The sequence below is a fragment of the Lathamus discolor genome, chromosome 2, assembly GCF_037157495.1.
Source record: "Lathamus discolor isolate bLatDis1 chromosome 2, bLatDis1.hap1, whole genome shotgun sequence".
Taxonomy (NCBI): Eukaryota; Metazoa; Chordata; class Aves; order Psittaciformes; family Psittacidae; genus Lathamus; species Lathamus discolor.
Genome location: NC_088885.1, coordinates 97504842 through 97531227, shown reverse-complemented (window position 1 = coordinate 97531227; position 26386 = coordinate 97504842). Strand labels below are relative to the sequence as shown.

The 26386-nt window shown below is 37.1% G+C and overlaps 1 protein-coding gene across 4 annotated transcripts in view; it reads left to right on the top strand.

The window, feature by feature from the left end:
• INVS (inversin) overlaps nucleotides 1–26386 on the top strand; it is an 86218-nt gene that overhangs the window by 4777 nt on the left and 55055 nt on the right. For all 4 annotated transcript variants that reach the window (XM_065667829.1, XM_065667830.1, XM_065667827.1 and 1 more), the window contains exons 2-3: nucleotides 852–1021; nucleotides 5563–5729. In XM_065667829.1, coding sequence (XP_065523901.1) covers nucleotides 916–1021; nucleotides 5563–5729 — 273 coding nt within the window. In that variant the 5' untranslated portion in view covers nucleotides 852–915. The remainder of the gene's footprint in view (nucleotides 1–851; nucleotides 1022–5562; nucleotides 5730–26386) is intronic.

The window sequence follows — 26386 nt, the reverse complement described above, 5'->3', positions numbered from 1 at the left end:
AAAGGCCTTTGCTTTTATTACTTGATGCTTAAATATCCGCTGTGGAAATTTTCACTTCCTTTTACATAAAAGTGAATTTTTGGGGGTATTTTAATAACATTTTCCCTCAATGCTGATATATCTGTATCTGCAGTTATCTTAATAACAACAGATGCTGTGTAGCGATATATAAGATTTATAAAACAGATAAAGCAAAGATGGTTGACAATAACAGTTGAAGCAAAATAGCTTCCTCTTGCTGTTTTCCAAGTGTGCCATGATGTAAATGTGGGATATGACAAAAAGAGTATATTTAAATTAACATTGAACAGAAGACTAGGTGAAACATTCCCAGAATTAAGTACACAGCCTCAGTGATACCGCCTACTTTTTTTTTTTTCTGGTGTATGCAATTATTGCTTGCTTACCTCAGTTTGTTTTCCATTCCAAATATGGAGTATAATAAGAGTTGAAAGTTGAAGTTTAAGTATTTGATACTTTTTGAGAAAATGAACAAGTTTTCAGGTGTGCAGGCACTTTTCATTTCTAAACTAGTGTGTGGCCCTGAGCTGGTGATCATTATGAAGATCTTGAGGCAGCTCGGCAAAGGTAGCAGTTCTGTTTCAGAAGAGGCTAGGAAGGTAACTTCAGTGGTAGACATGATTTAGGAAAGAAATGAGAATGCCATTATACCACTGTATAAATCCATGTTTTACCCACATCTTGAATAACCAGTGGAGTTTTCTTTCTGTCCCAAAGGGGTTGGAACAGAACTGTCAAAAGTCCCCCAAAAAGGTCAATTAAAAGTCACACATACAGGGAAAAAAAAAAAAAAAAAAGGTGTTCTATTTTTCTGTTTTTTTTTTTTTTAGGACTGAATTTCTATAAAAAATGTTGGTGGTGCAGATCTGACCTATGCTAACACCTTGAAAGAGTATGAGTATTTCAGCAAACTGCCTCTTCAGTGGTTCCTCGTTAGCATCTGAAGTGCATGCTGCTGCTGTTAATGGAGATAAGAGTACCCTCCAAAAGCTAATAGCAGGTAAATGTTTTTATTATACATGCATTTGGATTACTTCAGAACTGAAGCTTTTGGTTTTGACTTCCTGCTCTGATCTTGTCTTGGTTTTGGGTGGGATAGAGTTGATTTTCTTCCTAGGAGCTGCTGCAGTGCTGTGGGTTTTACCCTTTTCCAGTTCTCCTCCCCATCACACTGGTGCAGCGGAGAGAGAAAGTGAACACTTGCATGGGTTAGCCACGATACATCTTTAAAATATGTTTTCATTTTTTGGTTATGTATTTCTAGAATAAGCATAGTCCTGAAAATATGGCTGATTTTTCTTACTTTTTATTACCTGTTGCTTTTGATTGGTGCTTCTGCATGGAATAAAATGGAGAGTTGGTAAGTGATACAACCAGAAGAGCTGTTCAGGACTCCTGTTTCAGGGAGTTTCTGGAGAAATGCTTTGGGCTGAAATATTTTGCCTGCAAATCCTTGGTTTTGGAATTGGTTTTGTGAGAAATTTGATAAACTTATTTTACAGATCATTTATTATAGTTAATGAAGTCTAGTCACTGTGTAGTGTGTATTTGTTAATTTCACAGCCAAAAGATATATTTTGAAAACACAAAGGAACAAATACTTCTGTGTACTGGTATATCTTGTCAAATACACCACAAAAGCCATTAGAACCAGATAAGGAAATCACTATTCTTTTAGTTGTATCATGCAGCAACAATATAAAAACGTTGTGTGTTATTTTTACCTGAGAGAGAAAACTGCATAATGCTTGCAGCCTTTGCTATAATAACAGCATTTGGCTTTTCTGCTTTGTCGTGTTTGGACAGGATATGACACAGACTTAACTTTTGCCAGAGCAGGACCAAAAAAATTATTCCCTAGCAGAAGAAGAATGCATCAGAGTAATATTTTTAGCTGTTTACCAGGCACTGTTGAAAGTAGGACTTCATGTCAGAAGTAAATTGAGCAATTGGTGTTACTCACTGAACTTCATGATTGCATTTAGCAGCAGCATCGAATTCAGGATAGTACTTCATTCAGCTTTATGTCGAATTCAGGACAGTACTTCAGCTTTATGTGTGTGTTCTTCTAGCACAAGTCCAAGCTCTGCATCTTGGCTATGTATCTAGCCATATATGCAGTAACATAAAGTCTGACTTTCTCATTCTTTCAGGGAGGGCCTTTTGCCTCTAAATTTGTTATTACTTCCTCTTTGAGTTTTCCCTATTCAGTTATTAATGTAGGGGAACGGTATAGAGGCTGGTTAAACAGTCCCTTAGAGCAGCCCCTCTAACCTGTTTGATGTGCTCGTGTTTGGTGATTGTTCCCTTTCCCATCTGTAGCTGGATGGAGCCTGTGTGATTTTAGACAAACATATACATTGTATTTGCGTATAATTCATGAGTATGGATGCATATGCAATCTGCTGCCCAAGAGCCTGTGATTTTAAAGGAGGAGGTGTTTCAAATAATACAGTGTGTTCTGGATGTTCCTTCTGACATCCTGTGCTAATAAGAGGCAAAATAGAATCAAAGGTAAGTAGAAAATTTGTATAGAGAAAGAGGGTTTTAAAACAAAGTGTCTCTTTACGATAACCACTGCTGATGCTTAATTACAGGACTTTCTATACAGCCTATGGGTTAAATACCGTAGAGTAGGATATATGTAAAGTGTTTACTGTATAACCAGTGCTCTGACAAAAGTGTGCTAATTGTTTGCATTGCTCAAGTTGCCTGGTACTGTATCACATTGTTTTAGAACACAGCATTTATTGTTAGCTAAAATATTGAAATGTAAAACATTGATGGCTTCACAATATATATATAACTTTTAAACTACTTTTTCTAATAGCAGAAGAAAGACTAATCTTGAAACTGCATCCAGTTTGCAGTGAAATTTTAATACTCTGAAAGTCTAGCAAATGTTTTTACAAGTTAGGGAAAATTTAAAAAAAAATGTACTCCCTTGTTCAACTCGTAAGTTACATTTTGAATTATTTCCTAATGGCCATGCAAATAATTAAACAAGTTACAATTTTCTATATACTGCTTTTTAATGCACTTAGTAAATATTACAACTTGTCATACATGTTGAAGTTGCATAGAAATCCAAAACAAGCATACGTGTTTTTCTACGTACATGGAAGTCTTAAAAAAATTAGTAAAACTAGGATGTCATGTTTTAAATGACACTGTTGATCATATGATGAGAATGTAAGATTTGTGGAGGGGAAAGCGTCAGTGTGGACAATGTTTATTTCTGTATACTTCCTATTCTGATATCAGTGGAAGCCATGTAAGTGGGGGTATTGATACACATCTAAAAACCAAAGCAGAAAACAAGTCTTGAATGCAAATAAGATTAAGAAATGGCCATATAAATCGAGCTTAAACACCAACAATCCCCCCAAAAAAGAACCAAAACAAAACAAAACCCCACCAACATAAAAAATAATGTATTTTTACATTAATATGTATTTTAATGTAAATATTTATGTATTTTTACATAAATCTAGACGTTTAGAGGTTTAGATAAGAACTTATAGTAGTAGCATTTTATTACTATCCATCTGACCAGATGGTGGTGTGCATGATATGCTAAGGGAGATCAGAGTCTGAATTGACAGGAAACACAGTTTTAATGAAGTTTGCTTTTATATGTTTTGGGTAAATGGCTGTTGAGGACATGATCCTGGAAGTCAGTTGTTAGAAATCATTAATGGGCTGGCAATGAAAATTTCAATTAATCCAGAACAGGAGCAACCTTTGAGTTGTTCTTTGGCTGCTGTGTATAGGACCCAAATTAGTGTTACTAAATGAGATTTCCTAACTCTTGACCAGAGTATACATAATAAGCAACAGCAGCCAGCTGTAGTTGTGTACTCTAAAAATGGTGAAGGACATTAAGATCAAAAAATCTAAAGATGAGTTTAAAGAGTAAACTCCTTGCATGCAGTGTGAAGCAAATACAAAAGCACTTAAAAAAGTTTAGGATGGCCAGAAGGGAAGCAACTATGGCTAAATAGTGTGTGAGTGGATATTAACAAGCAAAAAGATGTTATTAAAAAAACAGCCTGTGTCTGAGGAAGGTGGATGCAGGTTAGGAGTAATTTTCTAGAGGCATAAAAATTAGCTAGAAACCTTGTGGGTTGTCGAGCTGGAGGAGTAGTCAAGGAAGACAAAGCCATGGATGAAGAACAAAAAGAAATCTTCTACATTTGTATTCACAGGAGAGTTCACAAAGGTTCCTGAACTGTTTATTACAGAGCAGAAAGGGTTTTCTCAATGCAAATCATCATTTCTAAGCAAGAGGTGTTGTAGAATGAATCATGAGAGCAATGTGCTGTTCATTCAGCAGTTTCAAAGGAACTCTGAGATGAAGTGAGCAAACAAATGATTGCTCTAACTCGCAATGTCGTGATATACAGTGTTTTTTGTGAGAGACTTGGTTGGTAGGGAATGAATTTTGGTTCTTGATGTTCCCCTTGATTCACATTTAATCTGCTTGATTCTTCTGCTGGGTGAATCAATAGAAATTATAGTAAAGAATACAATTACTAGATATTTAGATAGCTATAATATGCTATATGCTTGGGGACAGTGAAGATTGTGTTTGTAAAGGAGAAGCATGCTTCTGCTAGAGATCTTTTGAAGCATCAACAAACATGCAGACAAGGGAATATTAAAAAAAAACAAAACAAAACCACAGAAAAACCCAACCCCCAAAAAAACCTTACCTGTTAAAATTCAGTGTTTCTTGAGCAATTGCAGACAACACTGATACATGGGAGATAGATTTAGTCAGGATGTGTAGTCTAGTGGATGCCATGAATTTATAGGTGGTAGTTTCTACGTGCTGACATAACAGAAATAAGAGACTTTGTAATGAAGGGTGCATACTGCTTTGTTTGGAGAAGGTTTTTTGACTGTGAATAGGAATACATTGTTTTGATTTTTTTTAATAGGACCTCAGACTTCTTATTTAGCTTAATTGCTGCATTACTAACCTTACCAATTCAAGAAAGCTCAAAGTATTTCAGTAGTTTCTGTATTGTAAGACACTATGAAGTAAATAATGGTATTGATGTAATATTGACATGTTTATGCTTTTTTAAGCAAACATTGCTGTGAGTAGGCTTCAAAGCTTGTTTTAGTTACAGTATTTACAGGTTTCAGAAGGACTCTTTGGTAATGTCCTGTTGCTTTTTTTTAAAGTATTCTTTGCAGCTGTGATCTGTATAACTATTTTAAAATTACATAAATTATGCCACTGCAGAATGTTATTGGTGGTAGTATTTGTGGAACTAATGTTTTCTGAATGTACTTTTTTCTGTAAATGTATTTGGAAATGTCCTGTAAAAGTCAGTAAAAACAGGTTGAAAAGTAGTAACTGTGAGTTTATCTTATACTTCATTATTTTGATCACCTTACCTGTGTAAGGTAGACAGGTACGGTACACAACACCTGCTAATTTATAATAAGATACCTTTTTAATAAAAAAGTATTACTTTTAGTTAGATACTCATACACTTAACTGTTTTATGTGATTTATGTTTTTTTAAGGCAACTCAGAGCTGAAAGATAAAGACGACCAGTTTGGAAGAACTCCACTTATGTACTGTGTATTGGCTGACAGGCTGGACTGTGCAGAGGCACTGCTGAAGGCTGGAGCTGATGTTAATAGAGCTGATCGTAGCAGAAGAACCGCTCTCCATCTTGCCGCTCAAAAGGTAGTTACATTACAAGTGCTCAGCTGTTGTATAAACTTGTTGCATTCATAAGTATGATGTGGTTTGCCCCTGGCTGGATGCAGGTGCCCAGCAAAGCTATCTATCACTCCCTTCCTCAGCTTGATAGGGGAGAGAAAATAGGACAAAAAGCTTTTTGGTCAAGATAAGGAGGGGGAGAGATCACTCACCAGTTACCACCGTGAACAAAACAAACTTGCCTTGGGGAAATAGTTTAACTTACCTCCAATCAAATCAGTGTAGGATAATGAGAAATAAAATCTTCAAACCCAAAATTCTATACCTCCTCCCATTGCGTGACAAAGCAGGACAGGGAGATGTTTCAATCATTGTAGGCAGAAGGCCATGTAGAAGTTACTTTTTTCTTCTTGGGTTTATCTTCTGTTCCACTATTAACGGCAGAATGTTTTGGTCTCTCTCGTTAAATGGACAGGTCTCCCAAGAAATTTTGAAAGGGTGTACACCCTTAAAAGAAGAAAAAAAAAATTAAAAAAGAAAAGGTCATAGAATCATAGACTGGTTTGGTTTGGAAGGGATCTTAAACATCATCCAGTTCCAACTCCCTGCCATGGGCTGGGACACCTTCAATTAGACCCTGTCCAGCTTGGCCATGAACGCTTCCATGGATGGGGCATCCACAACGTCTGTGGGCAAGCTGTGCCAGTGTTCCACCACCCCACAATAAAGAATTTCTTCCTAATATGTAATCTAAATCTCCTCTCTATGAGCTTAAAACCATTTCCCCTTGTCATGTCATTACATGTCCTTATAAAAAGTTCCTCTCCAGTATTATAGGCCCCCTTTAGGTACTGGAAGGCTGCTATAAAGTCTCCCTGGAGCCTTCTCCAGGCTGAACAAGCCCAAAACTCTGTCAGCCTTCATAAGGAGAGGTGCTCCAGCCTTCTGATCATCAGGTCAAGCCATTAACTTCAGAAAACTTAAATTAAAACAATTAAACAAGAAGACCCCAAAAACCCAAACCCCCCAGAAAATTATATAAATTACTTCAGGAATGCACCTGTAAATGTTTCCATAAGAGTTTCAGAGGGAAGTTGTGACTCCATGAGCACAGATATAATTCACTGGGAGCTGAAACAGTGACTGGTTGCAACAGAAGTAAAATTATTAACGTAATTTGCCAGTGATTTCACACTGAAGAATTATATTACTATGTGCATACAGATCATTTAAGTTGGTAAAACTTAGATTATTGTGACATGACCATGCTATGGAGACAGATAGAAATACGGGGATTGCAGTTGAACTACAGACATTAATTTTCACTTGTAAGCATTCTGTAGCAATTGCTTCTAGTCTTAAACTGTGACTTTCCTAAACACCCTTATATGGTACTTATGAACAGAAATATTTCTACATACCCAAATTACCTGTGTATGGGTGGGTTTTTTTTTTTTCATTTTTATTAAGTCATTCCAGTTTTATATAAGAAAAAATACCAGCCTGCCTCTGTCAGAGTTTCTCACAGAGAAACTAGCAATCTTTTTCCTCTGGGGAAGTAACAGTCTCTATGAATACCCTGAGCATAGCCTCTTGTGTTAATAGAGATAGAAGAAAAAATTCAATAGTTTTGTTGTTGGATGCTGATAATATGCACTTAAAATAATCTATCAGGATGCTTAACGGTCAGGAGAATATTAGTTTTGGCTTCAGGAAAATTAATATCACCCCAGTGGGAAAATGTGCCTTTCATTCTGTAGAAGCATGAAATATTCTGTAGCTTATATTAATTCTTTGCTGATGCAGTTATTGATAAATAACAGCACATTCTGGATGCAGTTAGGGATTCCGTGCAAAGTAGATGGGTATATTTTAATGATCTTTAATTGTAATTTTTTTGTAATTGTAATTTTTCGTAAAAAATGGTTGTTCCTGTATACTCACCAGTAAATGTAAGTGTAAAGAAAGAGGTAAGAAAAGACAGTCTCTGGCAAGCATAAGACATGGCAAAATGTTAGAAACAGAAGGTAGTCTTTAAGTTCACTTATTTTATGAAAGCTTGTTCCCAAGTCTTATCTAATGAGTACAATTAAGGTAGTACAACAGTCCCAAAGCCAGAATGTTATTTTCCCTTTCTTGACCAAATAAAAGATACTTGTATTAAAAGCTCCTGAATAAATCTTGCCTGGGAGCAAGCTTATACAGTTTTTCCCTCAGTACTTTTTTCAGGATGTAGTTCCTGGACCTGCAGCCTCTCAGATCATTCATAAGGCATTGTTTGAACTGCATGAAAGAGCAAATGTGCTTCTGCTTCTAACTTTGTTTCTCAGTCTACATAATGAAAATAAATCATGGAGCCTTTCAGAGACTGTGGTGGTCAATTCCGGTTCTTTATTCCCTGGGCTGCTAACCTTCTGTGATGTTTCCCCTTATGTTAGAGCTCATACTGAGTAATAATAATTCTGTGCATATAGGTTCATGAAGTGTGAATGGACTTTACATTCATTCTGTCATTCTTTCCTGTGAACATACAATTTGACTAAATGTGAAAAATCTGATCAAACCAAGGTATGAAACAGGAATGCTGGCTGCCCAGCCAGAAAAAGTGATTTTTTTTTTTATAGTCAGGACTATAGTTTCCTCTGTATTTAATTGAGCCATAGACAACAACCGTGATACAAATGTTTTGTTTACTTTCCTGAACAAAGGATTCTCTCCAGTGAATGCAGCCTGAAGAGGCTGAAGGGCAGAAGGCACAGTTCCTCATATGTGATTTTTATGCATATTACATTACACATACAGATAAACTGATCTAGCTACCAAGGGGTTGTTCCTACCTATGGCCTTTCCCTGACCCCTTTTCACAACTGCAGAGCTGCTCACTGTGTTAACAGAAAATGAACTCTACAAAATAGCAATTCATTTTCCGCCCATTTAGTAGAAATCCTCATGCTCCCAGATGCTTTTCACTACTGGTTTTGCTGATACTACTGCTGATTTATGCTGTAAGTGCTATTGGAATGGTTAAAAATAAGTACAGGAAAAGTTAAGGAAGTTAAAACTCACATTATTATAGAGATCTGATTTACAATATTGCCTCCTAGAAAGTTGTGCTGTTACTGCTGAGGAAGAGTAATAAAGCAGCCAGAGACTTTGCAGGGCTGAACTTCCTAAATGAACTCTGACATAATGAAAAATATTCTTAAAACCTTAGGAATTTAGCAGCATTCCATTTGATTTGAGGAGGGACAAATGGAGGCCTTTTACAGGTCATTTTGTGTGTGGTAAAAGCAGCTGCGGCTTTCTTTCAGGATGTTGTATGTCTCAAATTTGACTTCAGACTGTTCCTGAGATTTCATTAATACTTCCGTTTGCATTAACCTGTCTTGATCAGTGAGCAAAATATTCAAGTATGCAAAGGTGATCTTGAAATTGAAGTATTGGTCTCCTCTTGTGAAACTCAACAATCCAGTATAGCTCCAGAGCATCTTAAATTTCACTGTTTCTCCCCTGAAATGTGCAAGGTGCTTTGGAACATGCTTTTACACAAAAAAATACTACAAGATAGAAGCATCTTGTGGAGACCAGTGTCAGTTAAACTTTTTTACATGTAGCTAAAGAGAGAAATGATTGATTTGAAAAGTTTCTGGGAAATCAAGCAACATTATAGAATCATAGAGTAGTTAGGCTTGGAAAGGACCATCAAGTTACAACCCTCCTGCCATGGGCAGGGACACCACACTAAACCATGTCATCCAAGGCTCTGTCCAACCTGGCCTTGAACACCACCAGGGATGGAGTAGTCACAGCATCCTTGGGCAGCCCATTCTGATGCCTCATCACCCTCACAGTGAAGGACTTCTTCCTTACAGCCAATCTAAACTTCCCCTATTTAAGTTTTAACCCATTACCACTTGTCCTATCACTACAGACCCTAATGAGAAGTCCCTCCCCAGCACCCTTGTAGGCCCCCTTCAGATACTGGAAGGCTGCTATGAGGTCTCCATGCAGCCTTATCTTTTCCAGGCTGAACAGCCCCAACTTCCTCAGCCTATCTTCATATGGGAGGTGTTCCAGTCCCCTGATCATCCTCGTGGCCCTCCTCTGGACTTGTTCCAACAGTTCCATGTCCTTTTTATGTTGAGGACACCAGAACTGCACACAATACTCCAGGTGAGGTCTCACAAGAGCAGAGTAGAGGGGCAGGATCACCTCCTTCGACCTGCTGGTCACACTCCTTTTGATGCAGCCCAGGATGCAGTTGGCTTTCTGGGCTGCGAGCATACACTGAAGCCGGCTCATGTTCATTTTCTCATCGACCAACACCCCCAAGACCTTCTCCACAGGGCTGCTCTGAATCTCTTCTCTGCCCAACCTAGCTGTAGCTGTGCCTGGGATTGCTCCAACCCAGGTTTAAAACCTTGCACTTGTCATGGTTAAACTTCATAAGTTTGGCGTCTGCCCACCTCACAAGCGTGTCAAGGTCCCTCTGGATGGCATCCCTTCCCTCCAGTGTATCGACTGAACCACAAAGCTTGGTGTCATCGGCAAACTTGCTGAGGGCACACTCAATCCACTGTCCATGTTGCTGACAAAGATGTTGAACCAGACTGGTCCCAGCACAGATCCCTGAGGGACACCACTTGTTACTAGTCTTCAACTGGACATTGAGCCATTGACCACAACTCTTTGCATGTGGCCATCCAGCCAGTTCTTTATCCACCGAGTGGTCAACCTATCAAATTGATGTCTCTCCAATTTAGAGACGAGGATGTCACATGGGGCAATGTTGAACGCTTTGCACAAGTCCAGGTAGATGACGTCAACTGCTCTGCACCTCTCCATCAGTTCCGTAGCCCCATCGTAGAAGGCCACCAAATTGGTCAGGCAGGATTTCCCCTTAGCGAAGCCAGGCTGGCTGTCACCAAGCACCTTGTTGTTTTCATGTGCCTTAGCATGCAATCCAGGAGAATGTGTTCCAAGATTTTGCCAGGGACAGAGGTGAGACTGACTGGTCTGTAGTTCCAAGGGTCATCCATTAGATATTATGAGAATGAGCACAACACTGACACATATTTTTTACTTCAGAAATTCTGGGTCTTGATTGATTAGTTCATCATAGATGTGAAGGAGAGGGAAGGCTTTCCAAGTCAATTATAGTAGATGTTACAGAGCAGCATCACTGAAACAGAAAGCTTGACCACAGTTTTGTTTGCATGGAGAGCTTGATTTGGGCACTACTTGGCGAGATTAATGTGATTCTCATATTTTCAGGCAATACATTTTCAGCTTACATACTTTGTCATGCCTTGTAACAAAGCGAGAACGTGCACATTGTTGGTTGCTTATTAAGTGTTAAGTCACCATAGTCATCTGGTATCCAGCAGTCATCTATCTCTACTGTTAAACTGTGGGTTAAAATCCAGGCAGTTCTTTTGGCTGCAGAAGGTAAAACTGTGGGAATACTGTTCTGCAAGTCAGATTTTGGTTCACAGCAAATACTAAGGCATCTGAATCTTATTTCTCAGTGGTTTTATGTTAGTATGAAATCACATTTTAAAACAAGGTTATGCAAAAATTTACATGCCAAAGTAGTTCTTTTGGCTTCAAGTTCAAGATCGGAATTTCCAAGTAGCTAAAGATCAGACTCTGTCTCTATACAGACTGCACTAATAAATATAGTATCAATATCTATATGCTCTGGCACATGTAAAAGTGACTTTTATATTATTTTAGTAACTACTGGTTACTAAGCTTACTTACTCTAATAATACATGTTTGAATATATTGCTTGCAAATTGTGGCTACCTCCCTGAATATAGCTACTTCCCAGCAGTCATTTTGAGCATCAAAGGAATTATAGCATGGCTAAACAAAAACTGTAATGTCTGTTATTGTCTTTAGGTAGGATTGGATTGAGAAAGAAAACAAATAAAGCTGGCTGAAGCACTAAAATGCAATACTATAAATATTTGGCAGGTTTTCTCTATAGCCTGCTGTAGACAGAATGCTTCCATCTACTTCCAAAACACTTTTTTTCTCCCCATTTAGAATAGTAGAAGCAAAAGCTGAAAGTGGATGAGGAAGGTTTAATAAGAAGTTTTGCAGCAGGAACTACTGCAGGACTATTTAGACAAATACTGCATAGCAGAGTGTATTTGTGTGGAAAAAGATGGAGTAAGTATGGTGCCCTCTCGTTTACATGCAGCTGAATTGGTGGTCTGCAGTTGCCTGGGGCAGTTGATGACTAGCAGCCATCATTGTAGCATCTGTATTTTGAGGGTCTTTGTTTTAATTGTAAGGTTTGAAAACCTAAGCAGAACAAACAATAAATACATCAAAGATGTATTTGTATGTGTATGTGAAGATGAATTGATTAGCTCTTGCTATGTATAAAGGATGTTGAGGTATGATTCTCAGGGAGGCCCATCTCCTGGAACACAACTTGGAAAACAGTGTGATATCATTTCTTATTCTGACCTATAATGGTGGAAAATATTCACTCTTTTCAAGAATAGTGATCATAAATCAAATATTATAAATAAGTAATATTATAAATAAGTCTTGCAGAAGAAAACTCAGGAATAATAATAGGGGAGATAACTCATTGGATTAATAAGTCTAATACTTATATAAATGCATTTACAGATTTTACTGATATGATTAGACATTAAGAATAATTTTATTTATTTTTTTTTCACTACTTGGCACCAGCTAGTTCTCTAGCATAACATTGGGCTTTTAGCCACCATTAAAGATTAAAAAATAAAAAATAAAAGCTCTTAAAATAATAGAAGTTGAGAAAAGCCCAAATGAGAATATTTTTAATGAACTAGGTAAAGCCAAATTGGGAGAATGTATTCCATTCTTCTGTAAACAAGGTGTGTGTTAAAAAGAAAGATAATCTGCTAAATAAGCAGTAGTGAGTATAACCTAGGGTAAGGATGAGGTTTACAATATAAACACTAAGGGGATTTTAAGTGCTGGGAAACCTGAACAGCTCCCAGGAGCACTATGGACTCACTGGTGCAGAAATGTCTTTGTGTGAGTTAAGAGTTGGAGTGAGTTTGGAACGAGTTTGCTCAGTTCTTCCTGGTGCAGAGGGTTGGGCCAGATGTGCCACTGCAGGACTCCTTTATCACAGGTGCTTCTGTCGGGGCTCAGGATTAGGAGTTCTGAACTAGTCTCACTTTGGGAAGAACAGAATTGTATTAAGAATGGGGTTTTATCACTGTAAATGAAAATACATCTGCTAGATGGTGCACTGCATTATTTGAAAATATCTCCTCTTTGCAGTGATTGAATACATTTTAGAGCAGGATAGTAATAATTTAAATTTATTCCTAGAAATATTATATACAATTTCAACTTCCCTCTGATACAGTTTTCTTGAGTTCTGTGAGACCCAACTTACCTAAATGGTCCTGTAAGTTCTTTGGGCAGTGGTAATCTTAAGAGATCTGTTTGCCAAACTGTTCATTTAAACATACATGTTTTCTGATAATACTGTACTGAAATGCCTATGTTTCAAAGAATTTAATCATCTATGTCAATCTGTGATTGAAAGGATTAATAAATACATGTTCATCCCCAAGAGGTTTTGTAAACTTAGGAAGTTAAAAGTCTGAGGATAAACACTGCACAATTTGATAATTGTCTTTTTAACTGAATGTATCCTTTTATAGTGCTTAGATTATTTTTTTTTTTTAATAGTATGCTGTACTTGCATGTAGTTTCCTGTATCTGTGTGAACTAGGTGTTACACAGGAAATTTTCCTCAGTTAAACTGTAGATTTTCCCAGAGTATCAGATATTCACGTCTTTCATCTTTTTTTAACTAAAGAAGCTTTTATTTAAGTTTTAATATATTTTGATGTAATGTTATTTTATCGTTAGTAAGTAATTTCAGAACTGTAGGAATGCCTTGCTGGAAAATACATTATTCTTGGCATAGTTGAGAAATCACCTGATTTATTGTGACAAGGCAGTGCTAACTACTTCTTAACTGTTTCAAGAACTTGTATATTTTTACTCATATTATTCTTGTGATTCCATAATCTTAACAATGGTCATGTGATTGTGGTGTTTTATTTTGTTGGGGTTGTTTTTTACATTCTCTTCTTGCTGCTTGCATTAAACAGCCTCAGTTCAGGAATAGTGCCTCTGCTGTCATTGTTAATGTTTTTTGGATAGTGGCACTGTAAAAATAATATATGTTGTTGCTGCTTTTCAGTTTGCCTTAAAGTGATGTGACTTGGGAGGTCTGTTTTGCTAGATACTGCATAATGTCCTAGAAACAAGAGTTTTTCTTGAGAAATAATTAAAGAAAATTTATAATGATAAATTCAAATGCTGTTGTAGTCCTGGTTTATATCTAAACTAAAAAGAAAGGACAATTTCATAGATATTAAATGGAGTAACAACCATAACATTTCTCCATCGTGTAGCCTGGTACTGGGGTTCCTTTTGTAATGATGCAGATCCTTGCCTGATAAGAATGCTTCCCAGTTCAAGCTTGGTTTTCTGGGGTTAATTTTTCCAGAGTTTCTGCCTGGGCTTGAGAAGAGCTCTGACAAAGGGAGTCAGTACAGCCTAGTGGAGAGCAGAGTCATGATCATTTGCATCTCTGGAATGTTTTTATTGACAAACGGTAGTCTGCTATTGACATTTGTGTCCCTTGATGATACTTCTATCCTAGCTTATCTTTGCTGGTCAAATGCCTTAATTGTTCTGGCCTTTAATTCAGTCAAAGTTGGAGCACGAGTGGAAGAGAAAAGGGAAGGAACAGGTCTAACAGAGCATCAAGCTTGAGCTGTGAAGCTGCTGGCAACGATCAACCTGTCATAATGTTATGATTTGTTCATTTTTATACCATTTATTAGCCTTTACTTGTTGTGCCATTTGGCCTCCAGGGCAGATAAAGTGCTGTCTAATTTGGTAGGTTTGCTTCTGTCAGAGTGGCCTCCACAGAGAAGGTGTTAGCTGTAGTGACAAATAATCAATAGCTGTCGTTGTCATGAGGAACGTGAGTAGTTGGGCCTTTCATCTGGAGGATTAGAGGTCTAATTGGATTGAGAATAGGGAGGGTGAGCTGTTGGGTAACCCTGTCAGCTATGTTAAGCTGTCAAATGTCAGCCTTCCTGAAAGGAAGAAGGGATGGTTAGCTTTCAGAAACAAGGAAGAAGGCATATGAAAGCTTTTTAAAAGGTAATAGATAGAAAAGTAGAATAGGCTAACGTACGCTTTAACCCCCTCTTGTTTAATTATACATCTCCAGTTAATGAGGATGTGTGGTGTATGCTCTCTCTGTATCTCTCTCACACACACTCAGAGGCAGCCAGACTTTGTGTGAACAGATTTGGCAGCATGATAGCAAATCACACTGGTTCTATGTTTTGAGAAAAGCCATTTAACTACTCAGAAGGGGAATATAAATGCAAAGGATTATGACATAGGAGAGGAAAAATATCCACCAATGGAGGGAATCACTTAGCAGAAGCTATAAAGAAATGGAATATTTTATTTTAAGGTTTCATTGTGAAGATTTGGTAGTCCAATAGTACCAGTGTTTTCTGAAATATAGGTAGTTGCTTCAGTGTTGCCGTAAGAAGAACAAGTACTATGATCCAGTCCTGCATTGTGCTCTAAAATTGTCAGATGAATTTTGTCTATATTTTCTTACTGTTGCTTTTGATCTTTTGCTCTCTGCCTGTTTTGTGAAAAAAAATTTGTGTTGTTCTAAAGAAGTTAAATCCAATAAAAGAGCCATTATGCTAGTAGAACAAATAATTATTTCACATTAATGTCTCAGAAGGTTTGCAGTACTAATATTTACCTTACTAGAATAAGTAATAGGACTAGATTTGCAAGGAGGATTTGTTTGTTTATAAGATTACTAAAATAGTGGGGGGTTTATTTGTCATCTTATTTTGTCACTCTTTTCAAAGCAAGTCTTAGCTGTAACCATACCTGTATATCTTTTCTTTAAGTAACCCATTTCCCTAATATCTGTAGTACTTGGCCAAAGTTACCAATATAACTGGCCACCTTTTACTAGCACTCCTGCAACACCTTTTTTCTCAGGGTGCATCAGCAACTGCTGATGACCTTGAAATAGCAAAATTTTGAGGGGGGGAAGGCCCTTCCTATTGACTAATTAAACAAAAGAAAATTTTATATTTTTCTATAGGCTTGTAGATTTTTTTAATCTGCTAGATGTGTTTTTCAAGGTTCAATCAGTTATTCTGAACTAGTGGGTGTTTCAGTTTGGATTGATTCCCCTGCTGCTCCGCTCCCTGCTGCACCACCGATGGCCATTTGGACTCATGACGTTGTATTTACTGGTGGTCTGCTGTAAATGCTGGCAAACTCATGCTTATTCTCACATTTATCTTTGTAGGTTAGTACAATGGTGAAAGTATTTCAGAAGCAGAAATCTTGAACTGAATCTGTTACCATGTTTCAATGGCTCAAGTGTCAGAAAGGATTGACTTCCTTTGAGATTGACTTCCATGCTCTCAAGTACCCGTCTTTGTGAGAGTCTGATTCATGGGCCTTGAATACTTTTTGCTTTTGCAATTAGCTATTCTGACAGATATTGTACCTCTGTCATTTCTTTTCTCATGAGCCAGTTCTCCTGCCTCATCTTTTTGTCTCCGTTTTGTTTCATTGCTTCCCAGTTCTGACTCTATGATCTTGGTATTTATTTTTGAGTCTGTGTAATCTGACTTAATCACATTTAACCTTCTTATGTGAGCTATAGGAAAGACAGATGAAGAACTAGTATCATGCTAGTGCTTCTCTTGAGCAGTCTTGATCTCAAGGATTTGAAATTTCATTAAAAATAATAAGATGTCTCCAACTGCAGTGATTTTCTAAAAGATTTTGAAAATATGAATCAAGTGTAAGCCTTGGTGGCAGAACATGGAGAGACTATGCTTGTGTTATGTTTCTCAGTGAAAAGGAACTAATTCTGCACAGCATATGGAATGATATCTTAAATATCTTACAGCCAGCTGGTAGAATTACTTTATTTTCATGTATCAAATTCACGCTTGTACTTTTGTGAGTAAAATTTGGAAGAGCTTCTGGGCTGTTGACTTACCCATTGTTACTTTTTCTGATCTTTTCTAAGTTCTCTTCCAAAGCAATAGCTCTTCAGGCTACTGTCAATTAATAAAACAATTTGTACTAGTTTATGAAGAGTATCAGTTAACAAGGATGAGAAGGTAAAGTGATTCTGTCCTAAAAAAAAATCTAAACTGAGGACTTAAAGCTAAAAAATAGTAATGGTGCATAACTTCAACTCAGAGACTTTTTTGGGAAGATGGACTAGAACTGAACAGGATGCAGACGTGCAGGACAGTCAGGCAAAATTTTGCCCAGCAAAGGCAAGTACTTTGTGCAGGCATCAGCTGTGATTTTTCTACAGATCATTATTCCATGTTGCTTGATGTTTGGCTGGTTTAAGTTGACTTAGTTTTCCTGGTTTTCAACTGCTAGCTCTTTTGTACATGCTGTTATCAAATGGTTGTCCCCTCTCGTATTTGGCTTTGTTCAAAGGAGAATTGAATTTTCCTCTAGCATTTGAACTTAAAAATAACGGTTGCATCTTAAAAATGGGATTCTTTTTAAGTATGGTACTTGCCATACTTGGAGTGTTACGGGTCAGATATGAACAGATTTAATTTTGTTTCACTTACTGCTGTTCCTTTAGCATGTTTAGCATTGTGGCATCCCTGTGTACATAAGAGACTTGCCCAGCTCTTCCCTAAGGCCACTGATGTCTACTGCCAAGTCTATACCTTAAAAATACCTTTACAGGCAAGGACATTTCCCTGTTTGAGTGTCCTTTCTAAAACATCATTCTTGCATTAATTGCCCCACTGCAGCTGACCTCACAACTGGTCTTCAGTGGTTTCAAGGAAGAATATTTTTGTTGGAACTGAGAAACCGCTTAATTTTTTGTGCCCAGATCTGGCACTGACAAATTAAAAGAGGTATTAGATCATCAGTTTGGGTGCAGCTTTGTGAGCTGTTTGGTGATTTTTGTTTGAATGAGGTGACTTTCTCAGGTATTCTGTAGTAAAAAGTGAGGGTATTTGTTTTCACTGATTATAAATGTTACTCTAATTTTAAGTGAATTAGTTTTACGTTAAATGTTTCCACATGCACTTCAATAAATATAGTACCAGCAATAGATCATTTTGAAACAGGACACCTTTCTGCTGAATTCTCCAGGAATCTTCTATCAGGTGTCTGACACGTCCTTAATCTGATGCTCAGGCTTGTCATTTGAATCAATAGTATACTAGACAAGATGTCTTCAGCATGCAAGGCAATTGCTATAGAAGGTATTTGAAAAATAAATTCAGATCTCGTGGCCAGCCACAAACTCCAAGAGCACTAATCTTTCATTTGTCTCTCTCTTTGTCTGTAAACACTTGGTTAAATTGTTGATTAAAGAGAATTAGGTGAATCACCTCAAGTCAAAATGGATATGTATAAACTAAATAAGCAAATTCTGTTGTTTCCAGGAAAGCAACAGCCAGTGTCAGAATTTCATAAAATAAAAAAAATAATTTAACTAATTAATTTATTAAAATTACCACCTTTTTTTTTTTCGTTTCTTTTAGAGAAGTTTGGAGCCCTTCTTTGTTACGTTTTTTTTTCAATTAATGAAGAACGAAGAATTAGTGAAGAATGCTACCATTTTTTTATTAATGAGGAATGATTTCTACTGAAATATTGAGTGATTTATGTTATGAATATTATCTGTATATGTTCAGTCTTATGGTGGAAACACTTAAATATATACACATAGGACATGCTTTTTCAATGTTCTGTTGGTGCAGTATAGATTTGGGAAGACCTTCAGAAACACCAAGCCTGAATTGTAATTTTAACTACCTGTAGTCTGATCAAAGAGAAATACATCTTTTATTATTGCTAGGATGTAGTTTGAGTAGCTTACTAAAGGGTTTGTTTTATTTGCCCATGCTGTGAATAAATTCCAACTTCATTTTAAGTCTCAAATATCACTGTAGTGTCTATAGAAATTGTAAAATAGTACAACGTATAAAAGTAGCTTCAAGTGTCTCAATTATTATTTAAAGTAAGTATTTAAAGTAAGGGTAAACTTACCTTTATTGTAAGGTTATTTTCATTATGGTTTGTCTGTCTACTTCTGTAATAGTTCTGGAAACTTCACTGTAGCTGGAGAACTTTTCTGATAAAACAAAATTTGGTATGTAGTTTTGTAATTATTTCACACAGTGGTTTATTATAGGGCTTAAGATGTTTGAAATATAGTTAAATCGTAGAACCAACTATGTTGGAAAAGGACTTAAAGATCATCAAGTCCAGCCCTTACCCCAGAACTGCCAAGTCCGCCGGTAAACCATATCACTAAGGGCCTCCTCTACACGGTTTTTGAACACTTCAAGGGATGGTGATTCCACCACTGCAATTAAAAGATGGATTTATTTTCAGGTAAAATAGCAGCTAAAATCAGAACAAAAAATTCTGGGAAGGTATGCTCAAAAATGAATATGTATACAAAGTTTTCATTTGGAAAGCATTGTTGCTTCCAGCAGTCTGTAAGGATATTTGCATGCACAAGCGTGTAGAGAGGTGCAATTAAGAAGTCCAAGGCAATAACGATACAGTACTGGTCAGAGTACTGCCAAGACCTTTCAAATCACAGTGGTTTTGGAAATAAGTTTTTTTTTTGTAAACTTAGTCTTTGATTATTCTTGAAGAGGTGGGCAGTGATCCTGTAAATATGGATGATGTGTCTCAGGTTTTGTCGTAAATCCCTAGAGATTGTGTGATGTGGGTACTTCTGCATGAATGGCTTCAAAAGGACACTGCAGGAAAACAAGTTCAGTAACAGTAGAAGAGATCAACTGGAAATCAGAATGCTAATTGCATTTTTGTCCTTGAAAAGGTTTCTTCTTTTATATAAAAGCCATTAATTTCTATAGGTAGACTATAAAATTTAGAGCTGAAGAGCTGAGAACACTACACAGAAACAGCATGTACAGACCATAAATAAATGAAATCAAATATGAGATCAATAGGCACAAACATCTATTTTCCTTCAACTTATGCTGGGAAACAGTGTTACCTTGGCTTTTACAGCACTGGTCAGTTATCTTCTCTATTGTATTCTTTGACTGTGTGCCAGTTGATAGTTCTGTCTATTCCTATGGAAACCTGGATACTAAGCCAATCTTCCAAGAGGCTTTAGGGAAAAGTGATCCAAGTTCAGACACTGCCTTGCTTTCAGTCAAAATGTCTGATAGTCACAACTGGCCTCAAGTTGTACTGATGCTCTTGGCTGATGTGTTGCCTAAGCAGCTTTGCCATACAGATGAACACGTTCAGAAGTAAGGTTCGGTAAATAAGGTCTCTATTCATCTGTCTTGAGTGTTTCTCTCCAGTTGAGTGTTTTACTTTCGAGTCTAGGATGCTGCTAACAAAGTTGCTAAAAGGGTACTTTGTAAGATTGAACCCAATGTAAAAATCAGTGATGTTTTTGCCATGGTTGACTTGAAAGGATTAGAAAACTTCACACGTTTAAATCCACCAGTGGTTTGTTAGAAGACATGGCATCATCCTTGTCCACACAAAGGTAATAAATTGCTTACAGATTTTTTTGTTTCCAAAGCTATGGTTCAGTGGATGACAGCTAAGGGTTGTGTTTAAAACAATAATCCTGAAGATTTTCTTTTACTTACTTTTATTTTTCAGTTAAATTTTTCATTAAGGAGTTAACTGCTTAGCTTTGCTCAAATTAAAATTACCTAAATACTTGATTTCAAGTTTTCTTGAATTAAACTGGTAGCTGAAGTTGTTCTAGAGTTGGAAGAAATACTGTTCTGAATAAATACTGGTCTGACTCACTATAATTAATTTGCACAGGGTACCAACATCCCCAAAGGTTGAGGGGAATATTTCATAAGTGCTTAGTTTGTTCCCTAAAAACCTACTAAAACTGGCAGGTGTTGGTGACATTAAGTCCTTCATCAGCTCCATGTCATTCCAAGTTGTTTCTGATGTTCTGAGAAAATGCTTCCTCTCAAGGGGATATTAATAGATGAAGCAACCTCTACATAAACCATGCACACAGACTCTTTTTTTTTTTCTTTTTTTAAGTTGCCAAACTTACGAAAATTCTTGGGTATCGATCATTTGTGACCAAGTTGATCTGTCAGGTGAAGCATCCTCTCTTCAGCATCTACTTGCTGCAAAAAGAGAATGTATGTTTGTGTATGCAGTAAGATTATTTTAAGATTGAGTAGGTCAAAGACAGCAGTTTCTACTCTGTGAACAAAAGCAGGTTAAAGTCTGTTGCCATTGTTGTTTTAAGGGGAAAGCTTATAGATATGTTTATCTTTTGAAAGCTTTGCTAGCAATTAAGGAGTTCAAGGTTTTTGACTTTCACTGCTTCTTGAAATCATCTGACAGCAAAGAGCTGTTCTCAACTTCAGCTGTAGCATCTCTGCTAATCCACTGGCAAAGCGTGCTGATGTAGTGCAAAGTGGCTTGCATGGGTTTTAAGCTAAAATTTAAATGACTTTCATGTTGTTCGTATTTTACCTCAGTCAGTGTCTGAGTGCACGGTACAATTTCTTGTTTGTCATTTATGGATTTATATTGACTGTAGAAACTCATGTCACGACTAAAAATTTTGTGTTTTGGATATTAGCAACGATTAAATTTTAACTCCAATTTTTAAGAAGTCCTGGGTTTAAAAGGTTTGATATCTAAATCTGACTGTTAAAAAATCATAGCAATCTATTTAACTTTTTTTGTTATCTTAGAATAAGAGCTAGTATATGTGGGGCAGAATGCGCTTCTCTGGAAAAGGAGATCAGTGGCCTAGTATGCTAGATTTCCATGCACCTTTCCAGTTCCAATTCTGCCCCACACTGGGTCTAAACTTAAGGAAGAGTGTACATGAATAAATATATAGGTAATAACCTATGATACAGTTTGGTTTTCTGCTCTCAAACCTTTGTTATGCATCCAGCTATACTTTCTTAAATATTATTTATGAGTTTAAAAAGGAAAATTGAAACATGAATAATATTTAAAGACAGTAAAAGTATAATTACTGCCCCTACTACAATTGGTATAGCACTAGAAAAGCAGACTTGTTTTATCTTTGCAGTTAATTCAACTCTAATAATTTTGTGGTGTCCTGTATGGGAAAGAGTAAAATTAACTGAATTATATATTATATTCCTCTGAAGAGGAGTTATTGATTGTTAAATAGTCTCTCTTTTCACAAAAGAATACCGAGAAAACTGTGCTAAAACATTTTACATAAGTGCTCCTTAATTAATAATATATTTCAAAAAAATCAAATTTTAATAAGCTAATAAATTATTAAACTATGGTGGGATGAATAATTATCAGATCTCTGAAATCCCTACTGTCATGGATGGTGGAGTTGCTGCACTGTTACTCCTCTGTTGTCTTCAAACATACCCCTTAAAACAGGCTGACCTTCACACTTCTGATTTTTGTGGGGTCTTTTATTTTACCACTTGCCTGCAATCAGAAGATTGTCTAGAAATAAATTCAATAATTGTCTTCTTAAGCCTGTATGAAATATTTATTGTAGTGCTAGATGGAAAATTGCAATTTAAATGGGAAATTAGGACACAAAATGATAATGAACTGAAAACAAATGCAGTTGAAATATGAACTGTAAGATCGGGAGGAATATATTAGAGTTCCTCACAGCTGCACTTGAATCTAGTATAAGTCAGTATTTTTCATTAACAAAATTAGTACTTTTTCTAAGGATACTACAGAGTGACACAAGATTAGATGTCATTGTCAGTAGTCAGGATTCATACCAGAAGTATGACAATACTGAAAGTAATTGAAATGGTTGGAAATACGATAGTCAAAAATGGGGGTGAGGGGAGGAAACAATTTTTGCTTATATGGATTATGAATTTGTTAATTGAAAATGACTGAGGAAGACATCAATGTGCTAACTTATTGGAGAATGCACGTAATTGATGAGAGAAATGCAGGTTTTGGTGTATCTGACAAGATGTTTGTGCTAGCAATAGACAAGTATCATTGCCATTCAGTAGGTTGCTTAGTGGGATCTCTTCTGGTACTCTCTGTAATCTCTTGTGTTCAAATCTTGTGCTAAAAACAAGTGAGTTCAAACTAGAATAAGTGCAGAGACCTAATAATATTCTGGGGGTTTGTAGGGTTTATCCTTTGTTACTGAAATAAAAAGAGCAATGCTTGTTTAGATTTTAAAACCTGCACTGTACTTTCATGGGTGGAAAGAATGAAGTGTGTGGGTGTCTTAAAACAACAAGCAAAACCTAAAAACACAGCCCAAACCTGAAAAATATGGAGGGGAAAGAATTCAAACCACCATAATTCCACTTAAATGAAATCTCTATGGATTTTTTTAAAAGGATTAGATGCCCTTACTCCCTGAGGTGCTGGAGGCTCAACCAACCTGATTGACTTCTATGATGGAACAACTGACTGGATTGATGAGGGGAGAGCAGTGCATGTTGTCTAACTGGACTTACTCAAGACTTACAACACTGTCTCCCATGACATCCTCATAGGCAAACTCAGGAAGTGCAGGCTGGACTAGTGGATGGTGAGGTGGATTGAGAACTGGATGAATGACAGATCTCTGAGGGTTGTGGTCAGTGGCGCAGTCTGGTGGGGGACCTGTAACTAGTGGTGTCCTCCCTAGTTAGTCCCTCTAACTAGTAGTGTCCCCAGGACAAGAGACAGTGAGTATAAACTAAAGCACAGAAAGTTCCACCTGAACATGAGGAAGAACTTCTTTACTGTGAGGGTCACTGAGCATTGGAATAGTTGCCCAGAGAGGCTGTGAACTCTCCTTCCCTGGCAAAAGTCCAGAGCTGTCTGGACACAATCCTGAGTAATGTGCTCTAGGTGACCCTGCTTGAGCAGGGAGGTTGGACTAGATGACCTTCGGTGGTCCCTTTTAACCTCAAACATTCTGTGATTGGATTTAGTAACCTAGAGAATCAGTTTTAACCTTAAGTTGTAATCTGTGGTTTATCTGTAAATATTTCTAAGACTTCCTATTCTACTGGAACTATATGCCCTGACTACATCTTCAGTACTCTGACTGTTGGCAATGAAGAGCCCTTAAAAAACATCTCTTTTGTAAGGATCACTTATAAATTGCTTTATGTTCTTTTGGTCTGTCTGTTCCTAGTACTGGGAAAGTAGGTGTGTAAATTTGAATTGTATCCAGAGTAGCATCTTCACGGTTTAACAGCTTGGCATTCTTTCTAATGACCCCTGCTGTGTTTACTGGGAGGTTATATAGAGATGCTAGGCTGCCTTTTTCTTAGTGCTCTAGCAACCCTTGCACTCAACTAAGTATTCACAAACGTGTTGGAGATATTCTGAAAACCAAGTGTAGCTGTGCTGTAACAGTCAATAGTCAGCGTATGTGTGCTACATTATAAATTACTACAAATCAGTCTTTCAAGTCATGTTAAATATTTCACATGGGTTAAAATTGCTACGCCTCTTGAAAATGCGGTCTCAGCAATAAATAGGGAAGTAAGCAGTTTTTTCCATATGTTTTGCCTCCTCTTAACCAGCTGATGACAAGGTGTTGAAAGCCTATCAATGGATGTGCTTTTGATGCTTGGAGGAGGTGCACATATTCCTCTGATGCTTACCCTTGTGCAGCTTGGTTTCTCCCTTTATGAAATGTCGTTATATTTATCTACATATGTAGTATGTTTTTCAAATCCAAAGATGAGAAGCGCAGCCTCAGAGGTGTATCTACACTACAAGATAGAGAAGAAGTGGTTAGTCAGATTTACTACATGGTTATGTAATGACCAAGTTAACTCACCAAGAAATAAGTGGGATGAAAAGGTCTGTTGCACATCACCAGAATGTTTCTAGAACCCAGGTGAACTTGTCAAAGCAAACTCTGAAATGTATAAACGTTTGGTATGCAAAATACTTAAGTGTCATTCATCATTATGTACCCATGAGAATTGTATTTGGGATTCTGAAAAATCTTCCTGGTTGTTGGTGCATAATGAATGTCAGTCTGGACTATAGTAAAACTGATACGCTGTCATTCACTTAGGATTTGGATTAAATAGTTCTATTGCCCACCTCCTTCAATCCTTTCATTTTCTTCAAGAACCACAGCTGGTACGGGAGAGGGGTATTGATTTACTTGGGCTTTAGCCATATATAATGGAAGTAATATAAGGAGAAAAAATATTAACAGATTAAGAGGGCTAGTTCCTGTTCTATTAAGAAGTGTACTTGTCTACTGTCTTTTGGTGTTATCTGTAGTTTGGAAAAGTGCTAGGACCTTTATCTATTTAATAACTATCCAAGAGACATACGTGATGAAACTTTGCTTCAATATATGCACACTTGGTGTTAAGATGATAATGACTCTTCAATTTCAGATGGCATTTTACTTTACATAACTACAGTCGGTAGTCCAGGTTTTTACATTTCTGTATTTTATATTATGCTACTTTGAATTGTCCCAATTGTCCCAATTGCTGTTACACTTTGACTTTCATTTCACAAAAAGAAAATCTGATACATTTTACAGGAACTGTACTCCATTTCTTTTCAATTCAGTATCAGGAAAGCATCAGATTTTAGCCAACTAAGAGGAGAGGAAGTAAGATGTCACTAGTAAGCATTAATTGCCTTTGCTCTTTTATCTCCTGGTAGCTGAGCAGTGATGCCAGCTGCCATTGCTGGCATTGCTATGTTTCTACCAAATGTAGCAGAGCACTGTACGTAACCTCTCTGCTGGCAAGTTAAGCCGTTCCAGTCCCAAAGGGATCATGCATGATATCTCACAGTTAAGGAGAGAATAACCTGTCACTTGTTAAGGAGGTTAACACTTGTATATGCTAAGAAATTTCTGGAAGAATTTTGCATGCATGAAGACTAAAACCTTTCACAAGAAGCAGGATTAACTACAGCAATTTGTTTTTAGCTCTGTGTTAGTCTAAGATTCAGGCTCTAACAGTGTGTCATGGAATGTATTAAATTATCTACATATATTGAAAAGGTAAATTAAAAAAAAAAACATTAACAACTCTGAATCTTTCTTATAATGCTAGATATCATGTGGGGAACAGCAATGCCAAATCCTCTTTTTCGTTTTGGGTGCTGGAATGTTTACACAACTGTATTTTTATAATAGTGTTTTCTATGTTAGGTTGGTTGGTCTATTATGCTACCTTTTACTGGAGAGCCAGCTAGGTGAGGTGGGTAACATTCAACCTTCCCATCAGTAATAAGAAAATATGTTCCAATACAATTGAACTGGTTTGGACAGTGAACCACTAGGAACCTGTGCCTGCCTATGTGTTTGGGGGAAGGCTGAAACCTGGCCCAGAAGGGCCTTAGATGTTAGAGTGGCTTTTTCAGTGATGATGGAATCCTTCTGTTTTTCTATGAACATATGCCAACGTTAGGTTCAGCCACATACCAAATCTCCTGTTGTCCATTAGTTTGGTAGGGAAGGACTGCTACTGATCCAGGTGAAAGAAGAAGAAATGTTCTTTCCTCTAATCTTCCTATTGCTGAGCGAAGGTACCATGCGCCAAATTCTGATGGAGTGTTTGAAACAGAGGCACAAGGCAGCTGGG